At 37.6% G+C, this 14972-nt stretch overlaps 1 protein-coding gene across 1 annotated transcript in view; it reads right to left on the bottom strand.

Moving 5' to 3' along the window:
• Positions 1-14972, bottom strand: part of MAP3K9 (mitogen-activated protein kinase kinase kinase 9) — a 48401-nt gene that overhangs the window by 9543 nt on the left and 23886 nt on the right. The window contains exons 3-5 of the mRNA XM_066551549.1: positions 11458-11638; positions 4177-4325; positions 608-783 (exon numbers count right to left, since the gene is read on the bottom strand). Coding sequence (XP_066407646.1) covers positions 608-783; positions 4177-4325; positions 11458-11638 — 506 coding nt within the window. The remainder of the gene's footprint in view (positions 1-607; positions 784-4176; positions 4326-11457; positions 11639-14972) is intronic.

Genomic DNA, 14972 nt, shown 5'->3' with positions numbered 1-14972 from the left:
AGAAAACTTCAGTTTTTTCACATCTCCTCTTCAAGGCTGATGGTCACTATTCCTGTTATTCCTGCTGGCATTTTTGTTTCCTGCTATTTGCCCAGATGGACTTCAATTATAGCAGTTATTGGACCCTTTCCCTGATAGCACTCATGTTTATTAGTCCATGCATTTTGTTTATGCTCAAAACCTTGAAAACACAAACCCAGCAGAAACAAAGCTGCAATGTTAACTAGAGTGTATATATATGCTGAAACTACCCTCCTACATCTCCTGTTAATAGTTTTCAGTGTGTTTCACAATTAAGATTCTAATAGTCAAACAGTTATCAAATGCAATAAACAATCAACTCATCACAGCAATTTGCACAGATTATGATGGAAGCTCACTACAATATTAGAAAGAGTAGCAGCTGAGGATGTGGATATTTATTTTTCTCATCATTCTATCCTTGTGTGCATCATAACCTCCCACTGATTCGGGGACTTAATATTAACTCCAGCAAAACAGACAAAATTAGCTCTGGGACGCACGAAACAGTGATCCCCGTTTGAACTATGAAATGGGGAAATTACAATCCAGAGAGCACAAGCAGGGAGCATTACTCTCTACTTACCTTTTCTTTGGCTCTAAGCTGATCAAACATCTCTTGGATCTCTTGTTTCCAGTCTTCCTGCAGGGAGTGGAAGGAATCTTTGGGCATTTCAAAAAAACCAGACTCTTCTATGGCCGTAAGATGGTCTAGGATAGTGGCAAAGGAAGGTCGTGAGTGTGGGTCAGGGTTCCAGCAATCTAGAACAGAATAAAGACAAACAACTGTCAAGCATCCCTAAGAATGGAGGTCTGAGAGGACAGGTAGCACTTTACTGATCCCCAGTGGCTAAGAGTGGCATACACACTACCTGTGTTACCCCAGCTTTCCCACTGCCCACTTGCACTGACTATTGACAAATATGGAATTCGTGCTTTCATGCTTGTACAATATCCAACAACACTTAAAATCTTGAACTACCTAACTATCTAGGTCTCTAGGTTCTATTGCAATAATATGACAAGTAAAATACAGATTTATTAATTTTACAGAAGGGTACACCTTAAAGCATTTTTTAAAATAACAAATAATTTCCTTTAATATTTTGCTTTATGATGCATATATGTGTTCACAGAGTAGAAATACTAAGCAAGGATTATGCAAATTCTTCTTTTATAATAGCTACACTGCAGAGTTAACAGCCATACTGCAGGAGGATATCTCTCAGGGCTTTTCCTGATGCCAAAATCTAATACTGAGCTGAGTCATTATGAATCTTTTCTCAGAATGGAAAACCTCTCCTGCAAAGCAAATTGGACATAACTTGTGTGAAAATAGGAGATTCAAGTAAATAGTGACATCAAATGGTGCATTTGGAGTTCTCCTACTTTTACAGGTCCTTTTTTATTATTTGAGTGAAAATTAATCAGTCATTTTTCTTTTGCTTTTAGGAGAAACCACAGATGTAAACAAGTCTTTTTCATTTACAATCCAATGCAATTATTCAGCCAATTACAGAGATCTAAAAACACAGAACAGAAGGTAGCCATCTTACCACATAAAGCAGCTCAATGAGCAACAGTATAAAAGGTAATGTTTTACAGTGATGGGAATTGAACACAGAAAACAGAAAATAGTATGAAGTAACCCCTAATCCATTACAAACAATCCCCCAAACCATTACATCAAAACATTTAACAACACTTTTGAATAGGAAATTTGCACTCATTCAGTCTCCTCTCTCCCTTCTCCCTCATTTCTACTCCAGAAAAAAAAATCACTTCCTCATTCTCATTCTATGTTGTCCTGTACCAACACTTACACAGGTTCTTGTTCAACAGATGTCCTTATTCTCTTTAGTACTGCTAGATGCCTGCATGCAAAATTCTAGAGCAACCAAACACAAAACTCACATTCACATGTACTTGTAAGGAAAATAACTTTTCTGCATGAATGGAAGTAACTAACACATGGGTCTCTCTCATCATACAGCATTGCTCCACATGGTCACTGGACTTAAGCATTACTGCAGTGCAAGACATGAGCTATAAAAATGTTCTAAAAGTTTTCTAGACCTTGAAATCAGAAAAAAGGGAACATTGTTAAAAATATTATGTGATGTCCTAAAAGAAGTTCATTCATCAGTTTTGTGGATTGAAGTACACCAAGGGGCAGCTGTAATTAAAAATAAAAATCACTTCACAAAATCTGTGCAACAGCCAAGGCTTGGTTCTGCAGTTCTTTCCTTGGATTTTAGCCTTACTGAGATTTTGGGTGTCCTATTTTCAAAATTGTGGGTATCAACAGGTTCCATGCTGGAACACATTTGTATTTATGGCTTTTAATTTGCTTCTTTTATCAAAATACAGAACTGAGGATGTTAAAGAGTGCTCAGATGATCCCCTGATGCTGGCCAATTAGTAGCAATGGGTGTTACAGCAGGACTGTCAGTGCCATAATCCCTGTCTCTTTACCTCAGGTTTTAAGCATGGCAAAGCAAACATGACCCAAAGTAAAACAAAATGCTGCAGCAAGCCAAATGCATGAATGAGTGAAGAGGATAACTAGCAGGTGGCCTGTGGCTTTTATTTTCCCAGCCCTAGATCAGCCACTCTTTGCACTAATGAGGAGAGTTGTAACATATAACTTTTCTGTGAAGAGCGAAAGTTCAGCTTTGTTGCCTCAGTGAAGACCACCATGGCAGTAATTCCAAAGTGAAAGCAGCATTAGAGGAAGAAGAGCTCACCCGAGATGGGAAACAGCCTGTTTGAAACACAGCTTTGGTGAAAGGGCAGAAAGTAATTGGGTTCTTTTGTTCTCATCTTCACCCTGCACACAGAGAAGCCAAGTGCTCCAAAGCCACGCGGGTGCTCACCCCTGGGCTGCTGGGTTCAGGCACTGGCCAAATGCCTCTACCTAACTTTCCCAACAGAGGGCATGATTTTTAAATCCTCACTTATAGTTAAGAAATCCAGGAAAGCATGTCAAAATAAACTACGTGGCTGGTAAAAAATAAACTACACTGAGCTGGTAGTTTCACCAAGTCTTTCAGACACAGTTTCTCACTTTACACTACCTTCAAGCTATTCTACCTGCAACTCTATTGTTTACTGTCCAGTAGGATATTTCTGTTTTAGCAGAACATACATGAATTTTTTCACTTTAAATTAAATTAACTGTAGCCTGTAACCTAAAGAAAACACCAGAAAAAATGCAAAAGTATTCCAAAAGCAGAAAAAAAACCCAGCAGAAACATTTTCTTCAAGATTCATATTCCTTTCCTGAGGCTAGAAGCACCACCAGAGGCCACAGAGTAAGTTCTATGTTGAGACTCATTCTTTGCTCACCAAGACTATAAACCAAGTTTGATTTCTCTTTATCTCTGTTTTCCTTTCTGCCAGATAGGTATAAAAATGTTCATTACATATAAACACCTACAAATCTTTGGGAATAGGGGCACTGACAAAAATACTGAAGGTAAGGAAGAGAGAGAGGACAAGAGAGAGGGAGGGAGGAACAACTGAAGCTCAGGAAGCATGAAAGTAGTTTCAATGGCCAGCAGACCAGGTCACATAAATACACCCAAAAATTACCTCACACAACCCTTTTTAATAACTACAGCAGCTCTGATGACTAACTCCTGTATTTCTTTCACCTCTCTGTAGCCCACCTTGGGCATGAACTACCTTCACAGACAAATCAGAAAATCACATCATTCTGACTGAAAATATGGGTTGTTTTGGAATGTCAAAGCCACATTTAAAACCTCTCCCTGAAATGTCAGTAGGATAAAGTTTTATTTCAAACCAATCTGACATTATTAGCAAGATGCTTGAGCTATAAATTTTAAAACAAATTAGACTTCAAACAAGATCTAGTTATGTGAAGTTTTGGTGTTGCTGAGTCCTCACTACTAGAAAACAAGCTAAGAGAGAACAGCAATAGCCCCCCTTTTCCTATAAAGCCAGTTGATAAAAAAATCTTTAATTATTCTGGTAATAGACTGTCAGAGCACACTTACAGCCAGGCCTGGCTCCCACAATAACCTGCACTCCTGGATAAAGCCACTGGAGAAATCTGTGCCCAACACAACGAGGCCATGCTCAACAGCACTCCAGAAACAGCATAAACCACACACACCACAGCTGGCTTACCTTCCATGAGTTTGGCAAAAGGCTCAGGACATGTGGAAGGGATTGGAAGGGCAAGCTTATTCATAGCAACACCATATGCTACTGCCAGACCATCAATTCCTCGGAATGGTACTTCTCCTGTCAGCAGCTCCCAAAGCAGCACGCCATAGCTATTGGGAAGGAAACAAAAGAGAGAAAAGGTGTTTGACTTGAACATAGCCTTTGTTAAGCAACAAGGTCCCTGAACCTGGGAGTTAAGTATCCTATAGAAATTGCAGTTTGCAGGACAAGCTTATCATGGATGCCAAGCTAGTGATCTGCCCTATTCTACCTGCTTTTTTTAGTAGCTCTGAAATAAGATGACATTTTCACCTCTTAGGCAAAAATAATTTTCTCTCTGAAACTGCAAACAATTTGAAAACCATAAATCTTCTAATTTAGTTTCAAAACAGAGCCTCTCAAAACACCCAATAATATGAAGAAGGTTGTTTGGTGGCTGGTGATTACTAAAAATAAGTGAAAAATATTTCTTCAGAATTAGTTGTCATCTTAAGATATTCTACAAAATACTACCTGTGAAGTTACAGAAATAGTTCCAGGACTGCTCTCCCTCAAAGTATATGATGAAAAGCATAACCTCAGAATATTTTTTCTGCTTCTAGAAAACCCGAAACAGAAACTGCTTCTTCATCCTTGGTGACCTGACAGTTTTTTCTTCCATTGATCTCTTACTCTCTTCTGAACCCATTTACCATCCATTATATTCTGTGGTAGTGAACTCCACAGATTTAATGATGCATTGCCAAAAAATACTTCCGTGTATGTGTTTTGAGCTTGTCACTTGGTAATTTCATCGGCTTCCCTGTAGTTCTTTCAAACACAAGAAAGAGTAAACCTATGTTCCCTATTAGCTCCTTCCATGCTGTCCATGATTTCACAGGCTCCCAATCATCCTGCCTAAATCATCATCTTTCCCGACCCCCAAATCCCAATCTAGCTAAATCCTAGTCTAGTTACTATCCTGAACAGAAGCCATTTCGTATCTTTCATTGACTTTAACATCTTCTGTTGGAATGAGCAAAATCACAAAGTTTTAAAGATATGGGGAGAGGCACAAACGGTATTGCTTGTTTTCTTTCTTTCCTACTAAATGTTCATTTTCCAGTTGCCTTTCTCACTCTACAAAATAAGCTAAATTATCCATAGTAGCTCCAACGTGTTTTTACTGAATCACAATAGTAAAATTTAGAGCCCATAAATTGTACATATTAAATTCCCCCATGGGTACTACTTTGAATTTATTACCACTACCATCTATATTATCATTCATTATAGTAAAACTTTTCCTCATGTCTCTGCAGAACATTAATTTTTCTTATCCTGAATAACTTGGTACCATCAACCATGCTACCTAACCATGTACTGTTTTTTTCAAATCACTTATGATTGTGTTGAACACAGAATTCCCCACCAATTAAACTGATTAATTCTTTTAGTAATTAAGTATTGATTAAATGAAGGGAAAAATACTTGCCCTCTTTTCCCACATCAATTTACTTTATTTAAAAGCTTATGATGCAGGATTTTGCTTAAAGTCTTTATAAATCCAAATACAGTATAAGCAACCTCACCATTTATCCACATATTCAGTATCTCCTTCAAGCATTTTCACTTTTCACAAGGTATTACATTTTCTTCTACAAAAGCTAACTCTTCCCCAGACATGCTCACATGTCCACCAGCTCCCTGCTCTTTAGTGCTGTTTCTACCATTGAGAAGAATTCAAGATCATACTTGCTAATTCTTAGGAAGCTCTTTTAAGACCTGTCACTGTGTCTGCTACCTTCCATTTCTCTGGTACTACACCAGCTCTAAGCAAGAGATTGCCCAGCACAGCTACTAACTCAGCTGACTCTCATGTTCTTGTAGAAATTTTGGGTGTTACTGTAAATCTCAGGAGTTGTTACTGCTCATTTAAAGAGTCAGTCTTAACACCTCTGTGAATTTTACTTCAGTAAAAGATATGTGCTCCAAGCTTGACTCCCTTAAAGAGAAATTTTCAGCTTAAAATGCCTCTGCTCTATTCTGGCAGACACAAGTCACTGAGGTTTTTTTCTGGTATAGCCTTATCTTCCTTGCACTCCCATATTCTGCCCACTTCTGGGCTGTTATGCTCTCCTGCAGGGTTCTCACCTGTGCTGCATTTGAAAGCAAGGGATTTGGTTTTATGCTGTCAGAAGACTCTCTTCAAAACCCTTTTATCTTTGTTTTATATTCAACTTGAAAGAGCTCAAGTCAATGCATAATTTTCCTCATTTGGATACAGACTGAGATTTTAAAAAGATGTCTTTCAGTAGTCTTTTCTACACTGTCTTCTTCATTCTTTTGAAGGATTTCCCATACATTCACTCAGTAGTCAATAATCTTGAGATTAAACACTACTGTAATGGACTAATTTTTCTTAATTGTGCTTGCAAAGATACAAAATCTAAATATACAATATATATTTGGACCATGTCATACTATACCACCTTGAAGGCCTCCTAAGCACAACTGAACACCAAATGAGAAACTGCTTCTCTTCCAACAAGCTCCTTAAATAGCTGCTCCATGGAAGAGTTAAAATATAAATATAATATCAAGTTAAAATATTAAGCTTTTCTCATTTCAAAGCAACAGTTTCCCTATCCATTTGGGAGTACAAATGGATATCACAAACTGTACCCTTGGCATCTCCCTTCCAGCCCATCACATCTTTAACATTCACTGTAACTGCTGATAACTTAGTTGGACACTTTTAACAGTACTTTTCCTATTTAGATAAAGGATTTTAGTAACTAAAGATCCAACCTTTGCTGCTAACACAGCTATTTTACTTTATTAAGCAAAATATATTTTTTGACCTACACAGTCTTTTGCTTTTTTCTTATGTAATTCACACTCTTGATATTATAATTTATCATTTCTTACTGTCTCAAGAGCATTATTTGAAAAAAATAAACTAGAGTCTAAGGAGTTCCCAATTTCTTCTTGGCCTTCTAGGATTTATAAAACACTCAAAGAAAATGAAAACTGAACTGAATGTATATTTGGACTGCCTAAATCCGATTGCTCATTCATGTTACTTTTCAGTTTGGATATCACCATTGATAGTAAAAGATAGTACAATCTACCAATGAGCTGTATTATTACTTTAACACTACTATTGGATAAAGCACTACAGATGTGCTCAAAGCACTTCTTCTGCAGGGTACTTTTAAAGGAAAAAGGAATAGACAGATTGGTGCTTCTTCTAATGTGACACCAGAAGTGTATATTGCGGGAAAGGTCACTTTGCTTCTGACAGAACTCAATGCCACTATACTTACACCTCATTGCTGAGAATACTGCTTGCACAGAACTGGGGAATACTGCTTTGTGGCACTTGAACAATAATCCCAAGTGAATAAACACCAAAACAGGTGCTGAACAGTGTGTTTTCCTATTAACTCTAAAGCAGAAAATTGGGAAGTACAAAGGAAAAAGCCAGATCAGAAGACTTACCCAAAAAAAGGCATAGAAAGAAAGAAACAAGGGCCTCTACACATTCTCAGTGGGGGGGAAAGAAAAAATGATCAAGCTCATTTATTTTTCCACCACCTATTAGTAATTTTTGGACTTTAATTATGAAATGAACCATGTGACACAACCCATGCATCCAAGTCAACTGACACTTGTGTGAATAATTAACCATCTTTCAGTGATCCAGTAATCCCTTAAGCCATTTAACATCAGGTTCAATCCTACTCACTGGATTTTCAGGGCAAGGGAGGCTGGAGGTCTGCAGGATTTCACATGTGATTTTGCCACCTTCCTTGTTAGTCTGTGAACTTTTAAAAAACAAGTAATTGTTTCTCACTGGTACTGTTCCATGGCATATGTACCATAGGCTTTTCTCATCCATTTCCCCAGGTTCAACACTTTCCATGAGGAAGGAATTATCAACCCAACAAAGAGATCCCAGTTCCAACAACAACCAGAACATGACTTTTATTAAGGAAAAAAAGCCCCAAACTTCATTTATTCATTACATTTTTATAGCTATTAACAGCTGGCATTTTGCATGTTAATGAACTGACAGTTCCAGAGATGACCCTTCCTGCCTATTTCACAACACTCACGTATGTGCTTTCACAGTACTCATGTGCTTCTCCCAGGTGAGTTTCTCCTAATATTGCTAGTCAGCATTTGTCTGCCAGGTATTGAAGCTTTGACAGTGCTTCATTATGCACAGAAAACTACAGAAGCCTACAAGTGATCAATTGTGGATGGAAGCAAGTGCTTGACCAACGCTTGCTTAAAACAAAATATTCTAATGACTGAAGTTTCTACACCCAGCACTGAATGCCTGAAACTTCCTGATCTGCTAATCTGATGGTTTTAGCTAGAGCTGGTACTCCATTTCTAAATGGAAATTAAATGCCCAATTATTTCACTGGTCTCAGAGTAGATATAGCTTAAAAACATCTAAATTGAGGACCATAGAGAACACAGATGATGGCTGTATGCTGCCTTTATATTCCACGCACTGATAGTACTGACACTATGACTGTCTTTTAAGTAGTACAAGTAAAAAACAAAGTGTACAGCAAACAAGAAATATATTTAACCAGCCAAATGACAGAAATATGTTATTTATATGCCTACTAACATTAGCGTACAGTACTGGATGAGCTGCAATATCCAAGCTTCAACTTTAACCCTGTAAATCCAAAGCAAATACAAACAAACACATAACAGATTTACAGGAAGGGACTTATTTAAATAAAGCTGTAGTTTCACTGTCCTCTGTACAATATAAGCACAAGGCTTCTACTATATCTAGAGCCTGTGGGTACAGCACAGAAAAATTCACAGCAACAAGTTTTCACTAGCAAGATTTACTAAGTACTGATACTATGAACAAGCTTCACAGTGGTCCAGACACTGGTGATAAATACCATGTGTGGTCATTCCTCACTCTTTTTAAGTTCTTTGCCAACCCTACTCCAGAGTAAACAGATGGAGCTTTTAAAATGGAGCTTGAAACATGTTTTGGAAAGATGAAGCAGTCAGTTATGATAAGACTGACTCAGGAAATTTCAGTCCTAGCATGATTCTTCTTCAGCTGTTTGTGCAGCAAGAACACAAGGAGAACAAGATTCTTGTTCAAAGGCTGGGAAACAGTTCAGCCAGCAGTATTACTCTAATAAGCTTTAAAGAAAAGGTGTTGAAATAAAAGGGCTCATGAACATTAGAGACAATTCTGTTGATGCTGCATAGACTAACTGGAAGGCTGTCAGGCAAAAAAACCCCCTATGACTCCAGTGATTAACCAAGTGGTTGAACTGGACAAGAGGAGGAGCAAGTCTAATAGGATAAAAAAGTTCATCCTGTTAAGAATTTCAGGTTGCATCCTTGGGTGGGGACAGGAATTATTACACAAGTCCATGACTGCTTTTCTAAAATCTAGGGCTTACAATCATTGGCAGACTAGTAGTGATTGCACTGGCAAGCATTTGTCCTCTGCATACATGTTCTTTTCAGCTTGTTTAACTATGAATAGAGGTTTTACCCACCAGAAAGAAAAAACTTATTCAGAGACAGTATATAAGTTCCCTTAATGGTGATGACTCTCTGTTTAAGGGAGAGTATTGTGAGGGACTCAACCTCTTTTCAAGGGAAGACTGGTAACTATAACAAGAGAAAGTGATGAAGGAATCTTAAAAGTGGAAATAAAATATTCTGAAAAATGAACAAATCATTTCAGTTATTTACAGTCCTTAAGTCAATGATCAAACTGGTACTTTTGCATGGGCATAGAGGCACTTCATGAAAATCACCAACCAACTAAATAATTCTTAACATTTTTAAAATTAATTCATACTGCTACAGAACATCTACTGATCTGTTCATAGCATGCCTGTATTACTAAAGTTACAATTACAGGAAAACTGTTCCCTCTTTCCCTTAGGTTACCCTTAAAGGCCCTTCCTGGCACTGTTTCAGAGAACAGCAAGTTTAGGTTTGAGGTTGACAAGCTGTGTACAAACCAATACCATAATCAGATGCACAGAAAAGGTGCACAGCCTTAAGATTTTCATTTCTGCCAGACTTCACTCCAAATAAAAGCCTGGTTCTTGCTCAATCTGTCTCAGATTAGCTACGGAGGCTACCACATTTAATTACATGGTCAGGTTTTATCCATACTATCAGAGTGCAAAATACAAGTTCACAGACTTATCACAAGGCAATACATCATCTATTCAGCAAAACTGGACAAGGAAAATGAAAATCCCCACACCAAATAGCTGCCATAACAGCCAGACATGTCTACCAGCTGGGTTATTTCTTTATCCTGATGGGTTTTACAGCATGCACTCACTTGTGGAGGAGCATTACTGGCCAGCAACAGAATCTTACTGCTATGACCTTTTTCTCCACAAGAAAAACAAAATTCTCTCTATTTTATCTGTTTCAGATGCTCAGTACTAATTCTAAGTCATCCAGTATCCAGAAAAGTCACTGTCCTGGAGCTATATACTGAATTATGTATTTACAAATCCACTTAACAGAGGTATTCAAACTCAATTTCTGGAAATATATAGGCCAACCTTTACACCTCCCCACCATATTAGCTCATTCACGAAAATTCCAGTGCATGAATGAACAAGACAATATATACATGCAGGTTACTATTTATGGATTACATACTCAGATGGGCCCAGATAAGAGATTAATTATCCTATGTGAAATACTAGAAGCGTGAAAATAATTAATAAGATTATTATGAAAACAAAAAACATAGTATTGTGATTGAAACAGGACAGGGAATTCAATTAAGTACAGTGTATTTGTGTACATATACATTAGTGACAGATTACTACCAAAACAAAATAGCTCAAAATTACCTTGTATGTAAAACAGTATAAAAATTAAGTACTTCTCAGATTGTATTATGGCTTTTGATTATGTCAGTCAATAGCCAAATAAGCCCAAAACGTTTGGTTAAGATAAAGCAGAGGGGATTTGGATTATGAATCTCAAAATAATACGAATGAAAACTTATAGAACAACAAAAATTTAGAGGCATGCAGTAGCTGGTCCACCACTTATTTTCTACAGTAACGATAAGTCTGACAGATGGAAAGCTGGTGGATAAAGTTTTCTTAAGACCTGAGTTTTAATATTTGGTTCACCATCACTCATTCTTACACATAAAAGAGACTTCCTGGCAGGTCCAGTTACTTTTTAGTATCCAATCACTTAATGCCAAATCAATACCTCCATACATCGCTGCCTTTGGAGAACATGGAAGAGCGGATGACCTCAGGAGCCATCCAGGCATATGTCCCAGCTGCGCTCATTTTGGTAGTTTTATGCCATTCCCTGGCCAGGCCGAAATCCGTGATCTTCAACATCTTGTTGCTCAGATCTCCATTTTCCACCTTTTCGAGTATCAGTACTGGAGAAAAGAGGGGGGGTTGGGAATAAAACGTATGCAGAGTAAAGCTAGTATTTATGCAAAAACAGATTTTCCTGGAGATCCCCCAAATTTCAAGACTTTCCCTGGCTTTTTGTTATTCAAACATACCATACCCTCTTACAGGTTATTTCAGGCTGATTCCTTCATCTGACAACTGAACAGTTCCCTAACAAATAACTTCAAATTTAACCAAAGTACTAAGTCCCAGAGAAGAAATATGTAATAACATAATTATTTAATATAGTGCCTAGTGTCATTCTGTATATTGCTCTGCTAAGAAGAAGTGAACCACTGTAACTTCTAGAAATCCAGATAAGGGAAGACATTTCCTAATTAATCCTCTCTCAGCAAGCCAGTAATAGCATCATTTTCTTGAACTGCTTAGAGGACTTTTTTTTGTAAATCCAGATACACACACATAGGCTGGATATACTCTTCATGTAAATGTGTTAGGAGTAGAAGCTCTATGCACAATATTTTTTTTTAAGTCACTGTTGAATAAATTTATTTTGATCAGCAATAGTATGCCCAATTCCAGAAGACATGTAGACCCCCACAGACTCCCTCCCCCGTCATTATTAAACAACTTTTTTCTGCCCTTTCTGTGGCAAAGGAGTCCACAGCCAAAAACTTTAAAAATACCTTGAGGCAGAACTCAAGAATGCTGTGATATAAGACACCTTCCTCTGGAGCTGGAAAGTTGTACTGTTACACCACTGAGTTTAAACCAGAGCCCACAAGTACCCACCCTACTTTAGCAGCATCTCATTATCCTCTTTCTTTATCTTAGTGCAAAGTGACCACACAAGCCACTCCAGCAATGCAACATAAATTAACAGAATATGAGGGGACTAATCTTCCATAACTAATGGAACCATAAGCCCCTGAAATGTTTTAAGCCACTTTGTAAAGCACCAAAGAAAGAAATATTTGTATTGGTATTATTCCAAAGACTTCACATCAAAAATCACCAAGCCAATTACGCACCATCACTACATGGCTATGTTTTTCATGTCATTACAGACACTATAGACAGAGGTTCTTAGAAAACGTGAGGATGTTTTTTCTTTTTCTATGGATGCATCAATTGCAAAAAAAAAACAAACCAAAAAATCCCAACCAAACAAAAGAAACCCCATGACCTCCATAATCAAACATGGATCATAACAAAACCTATAAAAGGCAAATGTGCTGCAAAAATTACAGAAAATAATCTTCAGGACCATTTTCAGCAGTCCATGAGAAGACTCAAGTGTCAGCCTCAAGATGATACAGCTTTCTTTTTTTGGGGAGGGAAGAATCATTCCTTCCAATAATTAAAATGGGGATTCCCACCAAATAAAACCCAAAAGTGTTATTTGAACCCTTCTACATTATAAGTAACACACATTTAAAATGTTAAAATACAGCTTTTACTTCAATAATAGAATTCACAAAATACTACTTCAAAGATTTTTGTGGGACAACTCAAGGTGTAAAGAAATTAGACCTACAGTTAAGCTCCTGGTTCTTCCTTCTTTTGCAAAATTTCTGACATGACCAAATGCTCCTTTTTCCTAATCGCAGAGAAGAGACTGAGGCCTAGAGTTACTGTTCTCTTCATTGTGGCAAAACCATATGCATTTTTAGAGCAATACTTCAGTGCACAACAGAACCACCACAAGAAACCAAGGTAGAGAAGGTGCCTTCCTTTGGGCTTCTTCTTCAAATTAAGTCTAACTTTTTTACTTCTTTCTAGCAGATGAAGAGGTGCTAAAAGAAATTGCTAGCAAGTCACTCCTTGATTGCAAAGTGAAAAGCTTCCTAGAATGTACATAGTGTTTCTTTTTCTAGCTTGTACCCATTCTGCCTAAAGAACTGGCAGAATAACAAAATGTAATTTTAAATTTAAATGCAGTAATTTAGAGATGTACAGTGATGTTGTAAAGTTAAAGTAAAACTCTGAGACAAGAAAGTATGGGTTTAGGGGGTTTGAGGATTTTTTTTGCTTCCCTCCGTAATCACCATGAGGAACAAACAAATTTATCGTTCACAGATCATATTCTGTCTGAATGAGGTCAATAACAGGACAGAGCACCATATATCAGAACTGATACATGCTTTGTACATACCTTCCTGGTAAGAGGGTATTTAAATCTAATTAAGTCTTGATTTGTATTAAATTCTAACGAAATAATTAGTACTTCCATAGTTCTTTTGTATCCAGAACTTGTTCTTTTGTCAGAGGCAGGGTAGTAAGAAAAATTACCATGACAAAAGACTACAGAGAAGGACAACAAAAGAGACGGATTTATTGCAAGTCTGATTCCTTAGTTACATCCTTGGCTCCTTTTCTATTTCCTTGTAATAATTGCTTGGAATAGTAATCTTGAAATCCAAATTTTTAAAAATTAATTTTAAGAATGGCATCTGTTTCAGTTCTCTTTATTGTACTATTCAGTATCAAAAGGCTCACTTGCCAGGAGTCTCCCTCGCCCATCTGTCAGACTTTCAAACCAAAAGCCTTGACTCTTCCCTCTTGTTTTTGCCTGAATTTCAATGAAGAACTTGTAAATAGGTGAAATTTTAATTTGTTTCAGTCTCCTCCTTATAAAAAAAAGACTTTTACAGAGAACACACAGGAGGTTGCTAGGACACTGCATTTTGCTTACACTAATCAACATGGTCTCGTTTACTTCTGAGTTTTACCTACAATCAGTTATTACTCTTGGTTTAATACTCTCAATGCAAGTCCTCTTCTGCAAGTACTACTTCTGCACTTGTATTAGTCCATGACAAAACAAACAAGATACATGAAACACAAACAAGCAACATGCTCTCTACAGTTACAGAATTAATGTAGTTTCCTAATTTAACAGATTTGACTGCTCAGGACTGAGATAACAGAGTGGACAGATTATTAACATAATAATCTGAGTGGACAGATTATTAACATCTGGCATAACTGCATTGAGTTTGCCTGGCCAGGTTTTGGTAGTGGGATGGGTGGAAGATACTAGAAGCTTTTCCCATGTCCAGCACAGCCAATCCCTGGTGGCTCCAAGATGGATGTGCCACTGGCCAAGGGTGAGCCAACTGGAAGTGACGGTAACGCCTTTGTGACAAGATACTTCAGAAAAAGAATAAAAAGTTACTTATTGTGCAGATGTAATTGCATCAAGAGAAGAATGGAGAGAGAATATGTGAGAAGAACAAATCTAGGGACACCGATGTCAGTGCAGAAGGAAGGGGAGGAGGTTCTCCAGACACCAGAGCTGAGCTTTCTCTGCAGTCCATGGAGGACCACATGGATGCAGAGATCCACCTGTACCAC

Source organism: Molothrus aeneus, chromosome 6, assembly GCF_037042795.1.
Source record: "Molothrus aeneus isolate 106 chromosome 6, BPBGC_Maene_1.0, whole genome shotgun sequence".
Lineage (NCBI taxonomy): Eukaryota > Metazoa > Chordata > Aves > Passeriformes > Icteridae > Molothrus > Molothrus aeneus.
This window is presented reverse-complemented; position numbering and strand designations above follow the sequence as displayed.